Consider the following 20,388-nt stretch of genomic DNA (forward strand, 5'->3'; position numbering starts at 1 on the left):
CAAATGAATAAGGACTGAAATCATACCAAGTATGTTTTACAACTACTATAGAATGAAATAAGAAACCAATAACATAAGGAACTTTAGGAAATCTCTCTCTATATGTGGAAATTAAGCCACACGCTCTTAAATAATTATATATGTGGAAATTAAATAATACACTGATAAATTGTAGGCTCTAAGACCCTAAGTATGAAAGGGTCAAGTTAGAAATCACAAGGTATATGATAAAATTCTTTGATATTAATGAAAATGAAAATACACCAACACATATGGGATGCAGCTAAAGCAGCACATACAGGGAAATTTCTAGCTGTAAGCAATTATTTTTTTAAAAAAAGAAAAAAGAAAGATCTCAAATCAACAGCCTAAACGGTCAGTTTATACCACTGCAAAAAGAATATCACATTAAAAATAAACCAAAAAGAAAAATAAAACAAGAAAAAGTAAGGAAATAATAAATTAGAACAGATTAGTGGAATCAAGAATAGAAAAACAATAAAGAAACAAAGTCAAAAGTTGGTTGCACGAAAAGATCTACAAGATTGATAACTTTTAGGTAGACTGATCAAGACATAAAAAAAAAACAGAGAGAGAGAGAAGACTCAAATTACTATAAGTAGGAATGAAAGAGGGGATATTACTACCAGCCTTATATAAATAAAAAGGGTTTTAAAGGAATACTAGAAAAAGTATATGCCAGCAAATTATATAACATAGATGCAGTGGACAAATTCCTAAAATGACAAAACTACCTTAACTGATTCAAAAAGAAATAGAAAATGTGAATGTCCTTAAAACAAATGAAGAGATTGATTTAGGAATTTAAATCTTCCCATAAAGAAAAGCCCGGGACCAGATGGCCTTACTGGCACATTCTACTCAACACTTAAAGAAGAATTAATAACATTCCTTATCTAAGTCTTCCAAAAAATAAAAGAGGAAGGAACACATCTTGACTAATTCTATGAGGCTAGTATTAACCCTGATACTAAAACCAAAGACTACAAGAAAACTACAGACCAATATCTCTTATGAAGATAAATACAAAAATTCTCAACAAAATACTAGCAAATGGAAGTCAGCAACATATAAAAGGATCATACACTATGACCAAATGAGCTTTATCCCAGGAATACAACGGTATTTTAATATCTGGTCATCAATATAATAATAATAATAATAGGAATAATAATATAATAATAATGAAGAACACATACAAAATTGCAGGGAGAAATAAACTAGATGCAGAAGAGGAATTTGATAAAATCCAACATACTTTGATAATGAAAATAATCAACAAACAAAGAATACAAGGGAACTTCCTCAACTGAATAAAGGACATTTATGGAAAACTCACAGCTAATACTATATTTAATGGGGAAACTGAAGACTTGTCCTCTAAGATTAGGAAAAAGACAGAGAAGGATAGCAAGAGGAAGAAAAGTGAAAGAGAAAGAAGGAGAAAGAAAGAAAGAAAGAAAGAAAGAAAGAAAGAAAGAGAAAGAAAGAGAAAGAAAGAAAAAAAGAAAGAGAAAGAAAAGAGGAAAGGAGGAAGGGAGGAAAAGAAAAGAAATAGTAGGCATCCGATCAGAAAAGAAGAAATAAAACTGTATTTACAAATGAGATGATCCTGTGTATAGAGAATACCTAGGACTAAACAAAACAAAACTATTAAAACCAATAAATTATTTCAGCAGTATTACCAGGTACAACATCAATATACAAAAATAAATCGTATTTGTATACTTAAGTAATGAACTATTCAAAAATTAAATTAAGAAAATTCCATTAACAATAACAAAACTATAATATTAGGGATAAAGTTAACAAAATAAGTACAAAGCTTGCATACTGAAAACTATAAAACAACCATGAACAAAATTAAAGAAGACCTAAATAAATGTAAAGATATCCCATGTTCATAGATCAGAAAAATTAATATTGTTAACATGGCAATATTCCCCCAAATGATCTACAGACTTAACGCAATCCTTATCAAAATCCCAGCTGAGTGCTTTGTAGAAATTGACAAGACGCCTGTGAAACTGAAATGGAATTGCAAGGGACTCCACATAGCCAAAACAATCTGGGAAATGGTAAAGTAGGAAGACTCACACTTCACAGGTTTGTAACTTATTAGAAAGCAACAGTAATCAAAGCAGTGTGGCACTGGCATAATGATAAACATACAGATCAATGGAATAGAATTGAGAGTCCAGAAATAAATTCATACATTTATGGTCAATTCACTGTGTTTGTTTGTTTGTTTGTTTGTTTGTTTCGAGAGAAAGAGATAGAGCGTGAGCAGAGGAGGGGCAGAGGGAGAGGGAGAGAGAGAATCCCAAGCAGGCTCCATACTGTTAGCACAGAGGCCGAACGTGGGGCTCAAACCCACGAACCATGAGATCATGAACTGAACTGAAACCAACAGCCAGCTGCTTAACTGACTGAGCCACCCAGGCACCCCTATGGCCAATTCACTTTTGACAAATATGCCAAGACCATTCAATGGGGAAAGGATACTACTGTTTACAAGAAATATAGCTGGGACAACCGGGTATCCACAAGCAAAAGAATAAAGTTGCACACATATCTCACATCGAATATACAAAATTAACTCAATATTGATCACAGGCCTATATGGAAGAGCTAGATCTATAAAAATTCATAAAAGAAACCATAGGTGTAAATCTTCATGAGTTTGAATTAGTGGTTTCTTAGATATGCCATACACACAAAAATAGACAAACTGGACTTCATCAGAATCATAAACAGGTATGTTTTAAAGAACATTACTAGGAAAGTGAAAAGATATCCCCCCCCCCCCGGTGTGGAAAGAATTATTTGCAAATCACATATCTGATAAAGGTCTAGTATTCAAAATATATAAATAATTCTTATAATTCAACAATGAAATGACAAATACACTAACTAAAAAATTAGGAAAGGATCTCAACAGACCTTTCACCAAAGATATACATATGACCAATAAGCACATGAAAATTACTCAACATCATTTGTCATTAGAGAAACACAAATAGAAACAGCGATGAGATACTACTTCAAACCCACTAGGATGGCAATAATTTAAAAAGATAATAGCAATTGCTGGGTGAGGATGTGTAGAAACTGGAGCCCTCACATATTGCTGGTGGGAAAGTAAAATGGTTCAGCTGCTTTGGAAAGCAGTTTGGCAACTCCTCAAAAGGTTAAACATCGAGTTACCATGTGACCCACAATTCTATTCCTAGGCATATTTCCAAGAGAAATGAAAACATATATCCATTCACACAAAGAGTTGTGCATGAATGGTAATAGCAGTGCTATGAACAATAACCAAGAAATGGGAACAACTCAAATGTCCATCAACTGACAATGGATAAACAAAATGTGGTATATTCATACAATGCCATATTATTTGGCCACAAAAAGGAAGTACTCATACATGCTATAACATGGACGGACCTTGAAAACATTACGTTAAGTGAAAAAGGTCAGACACAAAAAGCTACATATTGTATGATTTCATTTATATGAAATGTTCAGAATAGGCAAATCCATAGAGAGAAAGTAAATTAGTAGTTGCTAGAGGGAGGGGAACGGGGAATGGGAAGTGACAGCTAATTGGTATAAAGTTTCTTTTGGAATGCTAAAACTGTTCTAATATTGATTGTGGTGATGGTTGCACAACACCATGAATATACTAAAAACTATTGAATTGTACACTTTAAATGGGTAAATTGGTGAATGTCTTGCATGTGAATTCTATCTCAATAAAGCAGTTTTAAAAAAGAAGTAAGGAGGTGAAATTTACCACTAAGCCAATGGGAACAAAGATTTGGAGTTGAAATTAAATTGATTTAAAAATAAAAGATGCTCCAGACAAAAATGGAATATTGTTCAGCATTAGGAAAAAAATGAGCCGTGAAACCATGAAAAGGCACGGAGGAATCTTTACAGGCCTATTACACAGTGAAAGAAGCTAATCTGAAAAGGCTGTGTATTGTACAATTCCAACGATTCCATCTTGGAAAAGACAAAACCATAAAGACAGTAAAAAGATCAGTGGTCACTAGAGGTTAGAGGGCAGGAACAGATGAACAGATAGACCACAGGATTTTTAGGGCAGTGAAACTACTCTGTATGATATTATAATGCCTCGCTATACATGTGTCAAACCAATAGAACATACAACACCAAGAAGGATCTCTATCGTAAACCTCAGACTTTGGGTGATAATGATGTGTCAATGTAGGTTCGTTGACGTTAACACATGTATCACTCTGGTGCTGGATGTTGACACTACGGGAGGCCGGGGACAGGACTTCCATGGGAACTCTATACTTTCTGCTCAGTTTTGCTATGAACCTAAAAATGCTCTACAGATAGTCTACCATTTAAAAAGAGAAGGCAAGGGGTGCCTGGGTGGCTCAGTCGGTTGAGCAACAGACTCTTGGTTTCAGCTCAGGTCATGATCTCACAGTTTGTGAGTTCGAGCCCTGCCATCGGGCTCTGTGCTGGTGGTGCAGAGCCTGCTTGGGATTCTTTCTCTCTCTACCCCTCTCTCTCTATAAATAAATAAATAAACAAACATTTTAAAAGCTTTTTATTTTTTTTATTTAAAAAATGTTTTTTAATGTTTATTTATTTTTGACAGAGAGAGAGAGAGAGAGAGAGAGAGAGAGAGAGAATGAACAGGGGAGGGTCAGAGAGAGGGAGACACAGAATCTGAAACAGGCTCCAGGCTCTGAACTGTCAGCACGGAGCCCGACGTGGGGCTCGAACTCACAGTGTGAGAGATCATGACCTGAGCCGAAGTCGGACGCTCAACTTACTGAGCCACCCAGGCGCCCCCATTTTAAAAACTTTTTAAAAAGAGAAAGCAAAAAAATAATAAATGTCCTCTTTCTTATACTTCTGATTTTGTGGGATTCATGCTCTCTGTACTCTTGATGGCTCGTCATCATCCCAAGGATAAACCCCATTCCCCTTTAGCTTGATTTAAGAAAAGAATAAAGTGTCTACTCTACGCAAGACATTGTTTACTAGGGGATGAGGAAAGGAGAATGGTAGCCTCGCATACTAAAACTGATGCTTGATTTAAGAAAATGGCAAGGAAATCACAGTTGAGATATACTTTTCTGTATTTTTGTATTTTCTTAAGGAATCTCTACACCCAACGTGGGGCTCGAACTCACGACCCCGACATCAAGAGTCGCATGCTCTACCGACTGAGCCAGTCAGGTGCCCCTCCCTGTGATTTTCTGCATTTTTTAAAATCTAGAATTTGTGACTTATTTGTATTGTGCTAGCTTGATTGGGGCAATGATTATATTAAGTAAAAACTGCAGAGGACGTGTACCTAGAAAAAAATTTTTTTTCAAATGGTCTGGTTCACTTTCCATCTTCCTTTTACTTCCCCAAACTCCCTTCACCTCCTCCCCTTTCCCTCCATCAAACGAAATCGAGTGATAGCCCCATCCCACGAATCAGAAAGGTAGCTGCCAATCAGCATAAAGGGGGAAAAGACTCTGAGTGGGCAAGATGGATAAGAACAGACAAGAAAATGTAGGGATTTCCTAGAAGGACATTCTCTAAAACAAGTGGATATCATTAAATTATCCCAAAGATATGTAGTAGAGATGTGTTCATTTTTTAAAGCTTATTTACTTTTGAGAGGGGGAGGGGCAGAGAGAGAGGGAGAGAGAGAATCCCAAGCAGGCTCTGAGATGTTAGCACAGAGTCCAATGCGGGGCTCGATCCCGTGAACCGTGAGATCATGAGCTGAGCGGAAATCCAGAGTCGGATGCTTAACCGACTGAGCCACCCAGGCGCCCCTAGATGTCTGTTTCATCGCTGAAATTTAATCATCATTTAACAGTGGTACCCAGCAAAAGCAATTTAGCATTATCCTACCCAATACACACTCAAAAACAAAGGAACCATAAACACAGCTTGAGTCTTTCCTCCCCTCGCAAGGATTTCAGCATAAACCCGAGCAAAAGAAGATGAATGCTAAAAATCCCCACCAGGCATCTAGATCTATCCCACTACCCTTTATTCACGAGGCAACTATGAAGTCCACTGTGAGCAGCCGGAAAACTTGTGTGTTCAACTTGTCCTGCCTGGCTGGGAATCAAGTCACCCGAACATCTCGGGGAACAGAGTGATCAGGCCTCCGGCCACACAGGCGGAGCAAATGTTCAAGGAGCCACCAAGCTCCGAATGCAAAGCCTAGTAGCAACTTCGAGTCTTTAGGCTGGATGTGGAGTACCTGGCTGAACAGCCTCACCCGAAACAGCCATCCCAACATTAGGCAAAGAATCCAGAAATTCTGCTGCAACCCAGCTGGTCTGGTTTCTTGAAAACAGCTTGCTGATAATTGTGTTGCCCGCCCCCGGCACAGGGTTTTTGCCACAGGAGCTTGGTACGTATTTATCAGTGATGGTGCTGCTGCTAATGAGCGGACCCCGAAGATGGACGGCCCCGTGCGAGGGAAGACCTAGAAAGAAAAGTCCACTTTGTCTGGCAGCATTTGAGATGGGTCACGTCACATGTGACATGCGACGGTGCTGTGGCACACGAGGCATTATTGCCAATTTTCATAGTAGTTCTAACAGGTTGGCATTTTTATCCCCAGTTTATAGATGAAGCACCCAAGACTCAGGGAGATTATGCACTATGCCCAGGGTCACTAAGATAAGGAACGGCTGAGCAGAGATTTACGTCTGAACTCCTGAAGCCCGCGTTCTTTCTACTACATCACACGACCTTTTCTTACTCTGCTCCTTGCCACACCACGCCGGCCCATTCCCGTGCCGGGTATCGACTCAGCTTTCCATGTCAAAAGCTTAGCTCTTAAAAATCTCTTATGGTGCTATTAAAAATGAATGTTTGTTGTAATTTATTATTCCTGGTATCTCGAAGGCTCGTTGGTCAACGATAACCAGAGCTGAGACAATTCTGAATGGGGCTTTTCACAGCGGAGCAGTTTGAATTATGCATTAATTTTTTTTTTTTTTAATCAATGGCTAACAGATTCAGAAGAAATGGTCGGGGAGGAAACAGACTTTAAAACTTGATAAACACAGATGTGTGAGGGAAATGTTTCCACCAGTGCGTATTCTTTCACCCTCTGTGATCTGGGGCTTGTTAACATCCTTTTCATCCTGGAAGGAAATCTAACATGCATCCTGTAGCTTCTTTCTGTCAAGTTTGATTATGCCAATTTATCACAATTATTGCTTTATTTTTAATCGGAATAAGGACACTAATTGAGCGTCTTCTTTGGTCTAGAAGATTTGTGAAGAGACCGTTCAGAGGTGATGTAAAGTGCTCATGATTGTAAACAAAATCTGCCAGAAGGTTGCTACAGTGAAGAAACCCATTAATTTTACATTAAGAATTTGTTAAGGGGAATGGGACAATTGAGTACATCAGGAATACCGTTACCACAGAACTCCTTCCATGTTTGGAAAGAGATCATTAACAGGGTTTAATGCATCATAAGAAAACCCCAGAGCTTGGTGTTTCACTATTTACTGGATTTCTGATCTGAAAGGGGGGAAATGTAGGTGCCATATATTTTTTTAAGTATATTTTAGACCTAAGCTCATCAAGAGTGGATTGTTGTGGTGGTTGTTGTTGTTGTTGTTTAAAGAAAAGGTAAATGGAATAGCCCTTGATCCTGGGGGATGTCTGGGCTCCAAGCAGATTCAGAAGACTCTCACTAGGATTAACACGAGTATGAGGAAGAAGACAAGTTAAGCCCACTGGAAGTGTCCATTGCTATTCTCAAGGCCGCGTGGAGGAAACGGGATGCGTAGTAACTGAGAGAGACCCTTGGCAACTTCCTGGTTCTCCATTTGGCTTCCTGTCCACCAGGTCAGCTTGGGCCTACCTGCAGAGGGAGCCGGCCTTCACCTCCTTGTTCTGAGACCGGGTCTCATCCTGGGCAAGAGATGAGCCCCAGGAGCCCCTGCAGTGGAGAGCGGCTGAAGCAGCCTTGGGGCTGGCTCCCACTTTCAAGTCTCCCTGCCTCAGTTGTTTAACCCGGAAAATGGCACTAATCAGAATCCCATTAAATGAGTCAACTCACGCAAAGAGCTTGCTACTCTGCGTGGCACACAGCAAGCGCTTCACGATCACTCCCATCACCGCTATCCTCTCCCTCGGACAGATTAAATTACTTCTCCAAGGTCACTTCCTGTGGTAGGACAAGGTGGGCCGCACGTCACTATTCTGATTCCCGGGCTGATGCTATCTCCCCTGCACAAGCACAGCGGGTGATTTCAGAAGCATGAAAAGGTCCCACATCCACTTCAATAACTTCCTCCTCCACCTGCGTCACGGTGACTAAGATCTCTATCCCTGATGACCTCTTTGAAGTGTTTTCTGGTGATATATAATTTTGCTAAGTGAAGTGAGTTCGCTTCTCCGGAGAGGGAACACATTACAGAATAAGAAGCAGCAGAAACGGGCTTCCTGGGATGACTAAACCATGATTAAACATCATCACTGTAAACCAACTACAGGGACTAAGTGAACAAGACACCGAACAAGGTACAACGTGCCTGAAGGGCAGGGAGAAAGGACAGGCTTAGAATAGAGGTTGGTCAGAGGTGGGGGACAGACAGCCAGAAAAAAAAAATAATAATAAAGGGCAAAAGTCTCTCTAAAGAGTTTAGAGGAAGTCCTTCACAAACACTATGCTCTTAGGTTTCATCCATGAACCCGAACCTCAAACGTACATCCGACTATTAACAATTTTCTAGAAGCATAAGAGAAATGCACACCCAGAACTCAGAAATATGTATATGTTGATGAGTCCATTTCCATGCCAAATCAGTCCCCTTGAGCTCTAGTTTATGAGATTTAATGACAAAAATAATTCAGAGTGTGGGCTTGAGTTAGAAAAAGAGGAGTTCATCTATTAACCACATAAGAATACCAAGAATGACTTTCAAAAGTCGTACATATAATTTTTTTTCTTTAAAAAAAGATAGCACATTAACTTCAAGCAGTGCCTGGGCTGCATATTTTATGAGGTTTATTTGTACCGCATATCTTTGATGGGCTCTATTTGTGGCTGAAAGTACAAACATACTGATTACAATCACTCTTCCCTACATTTAGGAACAAAATTAATTATCTGCAAAAAGCAGCCAGGCTTAGATAGATTCTCAGCCAGTAAATGATAATAGACGGCGCCCAAATATAATGACTCCGTTTCCTACTTTATCTGTTTTAGGCATTCTGAGTGGAATGAAAAAAGGAAAAATTAATTCACTTTCTGAATATTCTTCAGGAAGGACTTGAATTGGCTAATAAGAAGAGAGCACCAACCCTCCCACAGCCCCCACCCCCAGATGAAATACCCAACACCCCTGCTGGATTATGCACTTCCCAAAGGGACATTTTTTTTTTTTTCGTTTTCTAGCTTCCGGCATTGCTTTTATTTGTTTCTGTTTTACGTTATATAGTAATTTATTTGAATGATATGGTTAATATTTATACAAGTATTGTTTTACTAGCTGTTTTATAATATACTTACCCACTGCTGTATTTGAAATGGTTTATATATTAATTCCACAGTTGTTTTTTTTTTTAATTTTACGAAATCTTTTTTTACCGTGTTATTGAGGTGGATTTGGGGACTTCTGCAATTCTCCCGTGTCAAGTGTACAATGTAACGATTTTTATGAAATTGACTCAGTCGTGCCACCGTTGCCACAAACCAGTTGTAGAACATTCCGTCACCCCAGTAAGATCCTTCGTGCCCATTCCGGCATTGCTTTTGAGAAGTCTGATGAATTCGGAACCCCAAACACCCCGGGGGACGTTTTAAAAGGACATTAAGAGCTCTGCACTTGCACCGAAACAAAGGTTGTTTGTCTTACCCTGTTAGCATTCCCCCCAACAAGGAAAGGACTGGCAAACTGGGAGCCCCAGTACATGCCCGGGATCAGCACTCAGAAGACTGTGGCTGCTGGCAATCGTGAAGTCTGTATTTTATCTCACAAAAGCTGCAGCATGCTAGAAGAAATCTGCCCCAATTCCCTCATCTTGGCCTTTTTTGTGAAACCCTTTATTACAGCAACATTATAACCACCCTCACCTGAGGAAATTGCTGTACTACAAGTGGAACTTCATTTAAAAGTGCTTCTGTGGCGTTTGAAATATGTTTTCAATTTTCCAGGTGGGGGTGGGGAGGCTGCCTGGTGAGAAACGGTCCCAGTCGAAAGCACGCGTCGCCGGAGACCCTCAGCAAGGTAACAAAAATGCACAAGCGTGAGGGGTGAGGGGGCCCAGGTTACCTGTGGGGGTGCTGCCGTGAGGACATGAGTAACCTTATTCCAAGTGGGGAGACAGGAATCACAGAGGAGTCACGCTGTGTACGTGACGCCATGTTTTCTGAGGCGTTTCGGCTTTGCAAGGGAGAGAGCAAGCAGCCGGGGGCTTTTGTGCCCTCACCAGGGAGGAGGCTGCTTTCACTGGACTCTTGATTCCCTGGCCACTCAACACAGAGAAGGCATTTTCATGGACTCCCTCACTGTCAACGCTGGGAGCACAAAGATTCTCAGAATATCACAGCATGGCATGATCTTTGTGGACTTCTGCCCGCTTGGCCAACTTTTCCTGACCTTCTAACCTTTTCAGATATACTCTGAGGACTAATCAGTCCTCCACATAACTCCTGGTGTGTGATAACCACCTTAGAAGTGCAGTGAAAGAGAAAACTTCACTCAGCCGAGCCAGTTAGCAATACAAAACCCCCAACCCCGGCCAAGCAAGAAAAGAAATGAAGGCACGGGGACCGAACGAGAGGGCGGCGGAGTGGGAGCTGAAGGCCCAGAGCAGCAGAGTTTACTCCTAATCAGACGCGACAGTCAGGGGGCCCCTTTCATACTTCCTTTTAAAGTATTCTCTCAAGAGCTGAGAAAGCTGCCACTGTTTTTTGTCTTTGGGCATGCCAACACGTGGCACATGGCCACGCCTTTGGGCCAACCGGTCAGGGCTGAGCTTGGTGTCTTGCACGCTTTCTAATTTCCTTGCTTGATCCCCCGAAAGCATTGTGAACTTGGGAGGTTCTTGCAGCCACCCGAGTTCGGGGGATCCTGTGTTGCCAGTGTTCCCTGGGTCCCTTGGGTTTGTGCGTGTCTTAGAAACGGAGGCACTTTTGCCCCACACTCGTTTCCAAGTATCTTTGAATAGTGAACAGCCTTGGAAGACAGAGATAGTGCCTCCCTTCAGAGAAAAGAGCAGGCAGACTCACTACCTATTATCAAAGATCCGAGTTCCCTGAGCTCAAGGCTCTGCTCCTGGAGTACTACCTCTACTGCTCTAAGAAACAAACTGTCCTTCATCTCTGAGCCAGGGAGTCTCACGTCTTCAGCCATGAAACTGTGGCCCGCGAACTTGTTCGCTTGCGATCAGGGTAAAGATCTTTCACAGTTCTCGGGGACATGTTCTGGCTCCACCAGTCCACAGACCACAGAAAGGAAAAACTTCTTTCTCAAGGCTCAGAACATAAAGGACGGCTGGTAATTACGCCGCCACTTCTTGCCAAGGCAAAGGCATGTAATTCCAGATTCGTGCAGGGCCCCCGTAATTTCCTAATATGAGCCATAATATATATAATTTCAGGATGGAGCATTTAAAAAAGCTTCCCCTGTGTGACCACCATTTGAAACGCGCCCTGAAATTAACATGTAGTGCCTAAAAGTGCCGCCAAGTTTTTCCTTTGTATGCTTCTCTTCAATAAGGAGGTAATCTACGTTTCAAAACTATATGTTTTCCCCCATGGGAGGCACTCCAGCTATTTTTATCGTGCGTGAAGAAAGAATGGCAGCCTGTAAACATTTTTGTCTTTCCAGAAACGGACCTCATGCAAATGAAGTTGCTTACCACAGTTTGAGAGGCTGACCTGTAGACGCTAATTAGGTAGTGAGTCATTTACTTGTTTTTATCACTTTGAAATCACTTTGTACTGAAAACAGCTTGTATGAATTCAGACAAGGTATCTCTATCTGAGACTGAAAAATGAAAGTCCAAAGTGATAGCTTCAAGAGAGAAGCACTGACACTCTGACACCTGAGAAATAACCTCAGCCTTCAAAGCCGAGACGAAGGGAGGGCTAATCTGGGAAATTCTGATGAGTTACAGTCAGTCACCCAGACAGCAAAATATAAGAATTTGATAGAGTGAATTATTGGTGAGGATCAACAGAGAATCTTCCCCAGAGCTTCCTAGCCCACATAAATACTGACTTCACCAAAGAGATCTTCCAGAAATTCTAGCAAAGGAAATGGACGTATTGGATACCAGAGTATGTTACGTTCTCATCACACAACGTTACTGCTTAGGAAACTCCGTAACGGAGACCCGCGAAGGTCCAGAATCAAAGCAAATGCATTACCCACGCACACATTCCTTCTTCCCCTAGAAACTACTCTGTGCCTTTAAGTGGTATGAAGAATAAAACTCTCATGCCTTTTGGTACTTCATTGGGAAATACTATACAGCAAGGGTCTCCAAGGAGGGAGAATGAATTCAAACACCATGCAGCTGGAAAAACAGCAGAGAGTAATACAGGATATTAAATAAGATAGTAAGAACCTAGTTAGCCTGTGTTCAGGGAAGGAAGACGCTGGGGAAGACAGAGGTGAAGCATTTGACAGAGCGAGAGAGTAAACTGTTAAAAGCATGAGCTTTGGAGTCCGGCATATCTGGCTTTGAGTGTCAGCTTTGCTACCTGCTAGCTGAGTGACCCCTGAGAGCAGCAACAGAATCACCACCGTCTCTCCACCCCTCCTTGCAACCCCCGGCATCTATCATAGTGCCCCCACAACTGGATGTTCATTAATGTTTCCCGAAATGAGTCCTAGCTCAGATCATACTAAAATAAATATCACGATGAGGAACGACAGGAACAAAGAGTGGTGGTAGGAAAGGTTGCAGTTCTGCCCGACGTTCAGTTGAGTCATAGAATAAGCTAAGGTAATGAACTTGTGGGAGAGGAAACACTAATGCTGAGACATTCTGAGATGAATCAATAAAGAAAGTACATGAGAACAAATGGAAAACTAAAAGCTCAAACAGTCATGTGAGTATATGTCAGCAATGACTATGGGGGTGGGGCACAGAAAGTAAATGAAATCATAGAAACTTTGGGGACAATTTCTGGGAGAGCAGTAAACATACAACATGCTGATTATTAACCACTGAATAAATGGATGTGAAATGTACAATGGCTATGCCTATAATCCACACACACGTATGTGGTAATGACAATCAAAATGGTTTCAGAATAAAAACAACTGCATTTTTAAAAGCAGGTTGTGGACTGAGAACAAACTGAGGGTTGATGGGGGGTGGGAGGGAGGGGAGGGTGGGTGATGGGTATTAAAGAGGGCATTTTTTGGGATGAGCACTGGGTGTTGTATGGAAACCAATTTGACAATAAATTTCATAAAAAAATAAATAAATAAAATAAGAGCAGGTTGTGGTTGGGGCACCTGGGTGGCTCAGTAGGTTAAATGTCTGCCTCTTGATTTCAGCTCAGGTCATGCATAATCTCACGGTTCGTGGGATTGAGCCCCTCTTTGGGTTCTGCGCTGGGCACAGAGCCTACTTGGGATTCTCTCTCTGCCCCTCCCCTGCTCTCTCTCTCTTTCAAAATAAATAAACATTTTTAAAAATAAATAAATAAAAGAAGGTTGTGACATTTGACAGTGTGGGTGTAGTGCAACAACAATGTTGAAAATACACGCATTGATAACTGTACATACTTGTATTTGCTTCAGGGTGAAAGACGTGGAATTCAATAATGTGCTGGTAAATTTAACAGTGATGCTCCCACCCAAGTACTATTATAAACCTACTCGATGCTCACTTGGGGCCATGATATTTAACCTAGTTCACAAATGTAGATAGAGTCAAGGTGGATTTCTTTACAGTCCCATCATTTTTTTTTAAATTTTTTTTCAACGTTTTTAAATTTATTTTTGGGACAGAGAGAGACAGAGCATGAATGGGGGAGGGGCAGAGACAGAAGGAGACACAGAATCGGAAACAGGCTCCAGGCTCTGAGCCTCCAGCCCAGAGCCTGATGCGGGGCTCGAACCCACGGACCGCGAGATCGTGACCTGGCTGAAGTCGGACGCTTAACCGACTGCGCCACCCAGGCGCACCTACAGTCCCATCATTAAAACCTTCTTGGACTTTTCAGTACAAATGTTCTGTCTCCTTCCCTCCCTCTCAACTTTCTTTCTTGATCTCTGTCTCTCTCTCTCTCTCATGCGCATGCACACACACACACACACACACACACACACATTTTCACACAATATTTTATTCATCTCTTTGGACTAAAATGACATGAAACATCCTGGCACTTAAAAATAAATTTAAGAAGAACTCACTGTCCATTTGGCACTTAGGAAAATAGAGTAAAAAGATTACCGGACTGGGTCTGAGAAAGTACCTGCCACGTGTCTTGAACTCTGCCAGGTACTTTGAACCTATCTTTCAATCAATCTCCATATATCAACCCTATTTTATAGATGAGGAATCTGAGGTCCTAGCTTTGCCATTAGCCATCATTCACTCCCAATCTCTGGGCCTTACCTTATGCTTCAAACAAGGTGGCTGGATTTGTTCCCAGAGGAGTATCAGAATCAACTGGGGCACTTTTAAAAAAAAAATAATTTTAATGTAATGTCTATTCCCAACATGGGGCTTGAACTTACAACCCTGAGATCAACAGTCGCATGCTCTACAGACTGAGCCAGCTAGGTGCCCCTGGGCACTTTTATTTATTTATTTTTAAAAAAAATTTTTTTTTCAATGTTTATTTATTTTTGGGACAGAGAGAGACAGAGCATGAATGGGGGAGGGGCAGAGAGAGAGGGAGACACAGAATCGGAAACAGGCTCCAGGCTCTGAGCCATCAGCCCAGAGCCTGACGCGGGGCTCGAACTCACGGACCGCGAGATCGTGACCTGGCTGAAGTCGGACGCTTAACCGACTGCGCCACCCAGGCGCCCCCCCTGGGCACTTTTAAAATGACAAATTCTGGGGCGCCTGGGTCGCCCAGTCGGTTAAGCGTCCGACTTCAGCTGGGGTCTTGATCTCACAGTTCACGAGTTCAAGCCCCATACCAGGCTCTGTGCCGACAGCTCAGAGTCGCTCTCTCAAAAGTAAACATTAAAAGTAAATCTCTCGGGGCGCCTGGGTGGTGCAGTCGGTTAAACGTCCGACTTCAGCCAGGTCACGATCTCGCGGTCCGTGAGTTCGAGCCCCGCGTCGGGCTCTGGGCTGATGGCTCGGAGCCTGGAGCCTGTTTCCGATTCTGTGTCTCCCTCTGTCTCTGCCCCTCCCCTGTTCATGCTCTGTCTCTCTCTGTCCCAAAAATAAATAAACGTTGAAAAAAAAAATTTAAAAAAAAGTAAATCTCTCAAAAGTAAACATTAAAAAAAATAAATAAAATGGCAAACTCTATGACTAATTCTCCAGCCTCTCCACAGACCTATGGCATCTACCCCCAGGGGTAGACTCTGGGAATTTAACAAGTTGCCCAGGTGATAGTGATGATGAACCAAGTTTGGGAACCAGACGGTTACCACCTCTGGGAGGGCTGACAACGAGAACACCCCAAACATTCAATCCCATGCCTCCACTTGGTATTTGGAGGAAACAAAAACTATCTTAGGCAAAACTAAAGCACTAACAGGCCATACTTAACAAAAATTCAACAGCGCCCTGTTCACTTAGAAGACCACCATGTCCCTTGTAATCGGGCGTAAATGGTAGCCAGCAAAACAACTGTGCAAAGTCCCTGTACGGCGGACCTCATGGCACGGCTTGGAGCTAGCTGAAAAGGTTGTCCCAACAGAGCTCAGGAAGAGCATATTTTCAAAGAGGTCTCTCACCACAGCCTAACCTCAAACAGGACAGACTGGCAGGATTTTACATTTTATCACAACAGGAAGGTGAGGGTGCTATAGCAGAACCTCATTAATGCTTTGGTTTTAAATCGGCTTTTGCTTTGGGGCATTCTGCGGGTTTGTTAACATGAATCGAGTTCAGCAGTCTACCCAGCCCTCACTTCCCCTCACCCCTCCCCCACCCCCCCACCCGCAAATAGCCCAGCCCCTTTCTGGCTGGTACAGAATATGGGCTGGATCGCACCTGGCCAACGATTCCTCCACCCCCACCATTTGGGATATATTACTTAGAGTTGGTGGTCATAAAACAGTAACAAGGCAGAGTTTACATACGCTTGCTGTTCTAGTTCAGGCATTCCCTGGGGAAGGCCGACTTCACGCTCTCATAACCAGCTGGGAGCTGGGAGCTGGGAGCTGGGAGCAATCAGACCCTTAATGGCCAAAACAGAAAGGGACTGCATCACTGAGCACCTCTGGACAGCCAAGCCTTTTCTTCCTGAACGATAATGACATGACATGTACTCCCCCAGCATGCACACGCATTTGCCTGTGTGCATGTGCATGTGCGTGTGCTCATGCTCCCCCCCACGCATGTGTGCAACTAAAATACAGCAGGTTTGGCACCCTGAAATAACTATCCAATTGAAGTTCATGATGACTTTGCAAAATCGTTATGGCGCTTTTACACTTGATCTTAGCCAAAAGGCCGAGAAGCGATCGTTATGGCGCTTTTAGAATGAAAGTTTGGAGGGTCTAACGGGAGACAGACTGGCATAGTGGGAATAGGGAGTGCTAGCAGCAGAAGACCTAGGATTCTAGTCCCTCTGGCTCTTCGGTTAATTACATAACTTTGGACCAGCTTCTCTAAACTTGATTTCTTCATTTGTAAATCAATGGGATTGGACTAGCTAATCTCTCATGGCCCCTTCCACCACTCACATTATGGTGAAATGCCCAGGATGGTGAAATTTATTCAGTTACACACCTGTCCATCAACTAGACTCGACCTTTTCAAGACTTAAGAACTGCGTCTTGGGTAACTGTGAATACCCAGCACCTGGCAAAGTGCCATGAACAAAGCAGATGCTTAATAAATGTTTACTAAGGGGCGCCTGGGTGGCTCAGTCGGTTGAGTGTCCGACTTCAGCTCAGGTCACGATCTCGCGGTCCGTGAGTTCGAGTCCCGCGTCGGGCTCTGGGCTCATGGCTCAGAGCCTGGAGCCTGCTTCGGATTCTGTGTCTCCCTCTCTCTGCCCCTCCCCCCCGTTCATGCTCTGTCTCTCTCTGTGTCAAAAATAAATAAACGTTAAAAAAAAAATTAAAAAGACCTTTAAAAAAAATAAATGTTTACTAAATAAACCTTCATGCCTAGAGCCCAATCACATCAATGCACTTAACCCCTTAGCAGTTCCCCACCCTACTTTTGTGTCTAAAAGCACTTGACGAGAACACGTTTTTAAGATTATGTCGCTGTGAAGCGACCAATATCAGAGTCAACTTTTACACATCCCCAAACCCTGTCTTGAACGTTGTCTCATTTTTCCTCTTATTCAAGACATTTCCACACCCTGGCCCCCTTGCTTTGTGTCTGACACGCAGGGGGCCCTCAAGCACTAGCAGGCGGGTGAGTTTGCGGACACATCCACTTGTCATTTTTCCACTTCTGTAAGATTTACTGTTGCATAAGGCCCCAGAATCTGGCCTCGAATTATAAAGCAGTCAAGGAAATAATTAGCCACTGAAGAACACGATCGCTAGATAGGACATTTCTGTTCGTTTTACTATAAAATATTTTCTCAGTAAACGTGTTTTAAATGGCTAACGTTGTGAATGGGGCAATTAGAGCAGCTGCGTGAGTAGCTGTGCTGCGGCGTGCATCATTTCCGTCCTCCTTCCCAGTTTAATTCACCCAAGAAACCAATTACGCCTATCGCTTTGAATTTCCCGAGTTCAAAGATGGACTGAAGGGCCCGGTCTGCCCTCCGCATTCTGGGTAACCAACGGCTGAGAGTCCGAGGCAGTCTCACCGTCTAGAAGCTAAGAGCACGCGTCAACCAAGCCAGCCAAACCTGGGTTTGAATCCCAGTTCCCCCACCTCAATTTAACAGCTTTGAGATCCCGGACAAGGTATTTAACTTCTGTTTTAAGCTTATGTATTTACTTTGAGAGGTTCTAACACTAGAACCTGTTTTGTGGATTACCGTGAAACACTGTCAGGTGAACTGGCCAGCAGAGCACCTGGGATGTAGTTGGACTTCGACAGTGGCAGCAGATTACCGGATTTTGCCACCTCCTTCTACGAAGCTGGCAGCATTCAGGAATCGGTCACGACCACCTCAGTGGGATGTGCTGGGAGCTCTTGGCTGTGTGTTCTGCTCCACCTTGAGAAGTGGGTGCGTCCCATGGTTCTGAACGTGTGCACTCTGGCCCCGCTGTCAGAACCGTCCCACCCCCATCACAAAGCCCATCCGAACAGGGTTAGACTGGTGTAACCGAGGTCATGGAAACAACTGCTGGAAAACGTGGACGTTTTGCCTCGCTTACATTCTCATGTAGGGTCAGTTAGTGGGTTCTGGCTGGGCCTCTTGTGTTTAAAGTCACGACTCAAAAGGGTCGTGTGATAGACACAATTAAGAGCCCGAGAGTGAAATAAGAATCCGAAACATTGGTGATAACCTCATCGAAGGCAAACCCGATCAACTGCTGAATCACAGCTCTTCCCCTAACTAGAGCTGGGTGCCCTTGGGTAAGTTATAGTTTCACTGAGCTTCAGTTTCCCCACTTGTGAAATGGAGGTAATGTGCCTGCCTCCCAGGGTTGTCACGAGGATTGCAATGACTGACAACAGTGGGAACAATAGCTTATATTTACTGAAGACTTACCGTGTACCACGCACACGCTAAATGCGCTAACGTGTTGTTCCCTATGAAGAAGATACCCTTTTTAACCTCATTTTACGAATCAGCAATACGAGGCCCACAAAGATAAGAAGATTCACCCGAGTTCCCACGGCAACCAAGGAGATGAAGCCAAAATGCAAAGCCAGGCACCAGGACTCCGTAGCCTGTGAGATCGTGCAGCCCCTCTATCATCTCTGCCCACCCCCCCCCCCCCCCCCCCCCCGATCCTCCCCGCATTTCTCTCCATCGGCGCCTGCTGCTGGCCAGGCTGCCACACCCTCATCGGACCCAATTCCTCAGAAAACTGTAGACTGGTACTCACGGTGGTGGTCAGCTTTCCTCCATTCTTCTGGACATATTGGATGGAATCGTGGATCGTTGAAAAGAGCCCAAGCAGCACATTCTCCATGTCGTAGATTCTGTACACGCCATTCACCAGTTCTTCCAGAGACAGAATGTATTCTCTCCAGTACTTGTCAATCTCCACCACGCCTGCCATACAGCCTTGCATGACTACATTGCAGTAGCCACCGCAAGGCTTAACCATCATCAGTCCCTGGCAGTAAGAGCAGTACCACATCCTGGTGAGCATCCGGCCACAGTCTTTACTGAACTTCAGATGATCAGTTGTGTTGATCACCTCAATTCCGAGATTCAGGGCCTGGAGGAAGATCCGGGTGACCTGCAGCGACTTGGAAACCTGGGTCATAATGAGCTTGGGGAAATTCCCAAAGACTTTCAGGTCACGCCTTGCCCCTCGGAGGCACTCGTTGATGTCCGAGGTCGACTCAGGCAGGCCGGGGCTCATGAGCTGGGTATAGATGACTGGAAACAGGCTGTCAAACAAATCATTGACCATGTCGTCCACATTGATGTCAGAACCCAGGATATAGAGAGACACGTCGGTGAAAAATTCACCCACAAACTCAAAAGCTTGCGGGGTCAGGCTCGGATAGTTGTTCTTAAACATGGCGTTGGTGTAATTCTTGGCGTGGCGAACAACAATTTCAAAGGCCTCTGTAAAATAAGAGATATAGAAATGCCCACAAATTAAAGCATGAAAACCCGGGGCGTAATTGAATTTGAGATTTCTCTATCGCTGTGGTGATTAAAGTCCCGCTTGCCTTAAATAATTGACTCATATTCATTTCTGGCATTGCCTCTACTCCTGCGGTTGTCTGCTCCTATAAATCAATTTTCCTTTCTGAACATGAAGTCCAAACTCTGATGTGCACATAAATTCTTAAACACACAAATTGTATTTCAAATGACAAAAGCCAGGATTTGGTTAACGTTTCGGCTTCTCATGAAAATATTGATTAAAAATTGGCTAAATGAGAAGTTATTTCTCTTTCTCTCACTGATTTATTCAGTTACAAAGAAAACGTACTTCAAGACATTTCATTTTTAGACAGAGACAAATATTTGACAACAAACCATATACTTTATAAACTCCCATAACAATTTCAGCCTGTTCAGCCCTGGAGGAGAGAGGCAAGTTCTTAGCCAAGAATAAAAGCCATCACGAATTTAATCAT

The 20,388-nt window shown here is 42.9% G+C and overlaps 1 protein-coding gene across 1 annotated transcript in view; it reads right to left on the reverse strand.

Annotated features, from left to right (window-relative positions):
- GPC3 (glypican 3) overlaps positions 1–20,388 on the reverse strand; it is a 419,817-nt gene that overhangs the window by 177,279 nt on the left and 222,150 nt on the right. The window contains exon 3 of the mRNA XM_047844910.1: positions 19,173–19,867. Coding sequence (XP_047700866.1) covers positions 19,173–19,867 — 695 coding nt within the window. The remainder of the gene's footprint in view (positions 1–19,172; positions 19,868–20,388) is intronic.

Source organism: Prionailurus viverrinus, chromosome X (assembly GCF_022837055.1).
Source record: "Prionailurus viverrinus isolate Anna chromosome X, UM_Priviv_1.0, whole genome shotgun sequence".
Taxonomy (NCBI): domain Eukaryota; kingdom Metazoa; phylum Chordata; class Mammalia; order Carnivora; family Felidae; genus Prionailurus; species Prionailurus viverrinus.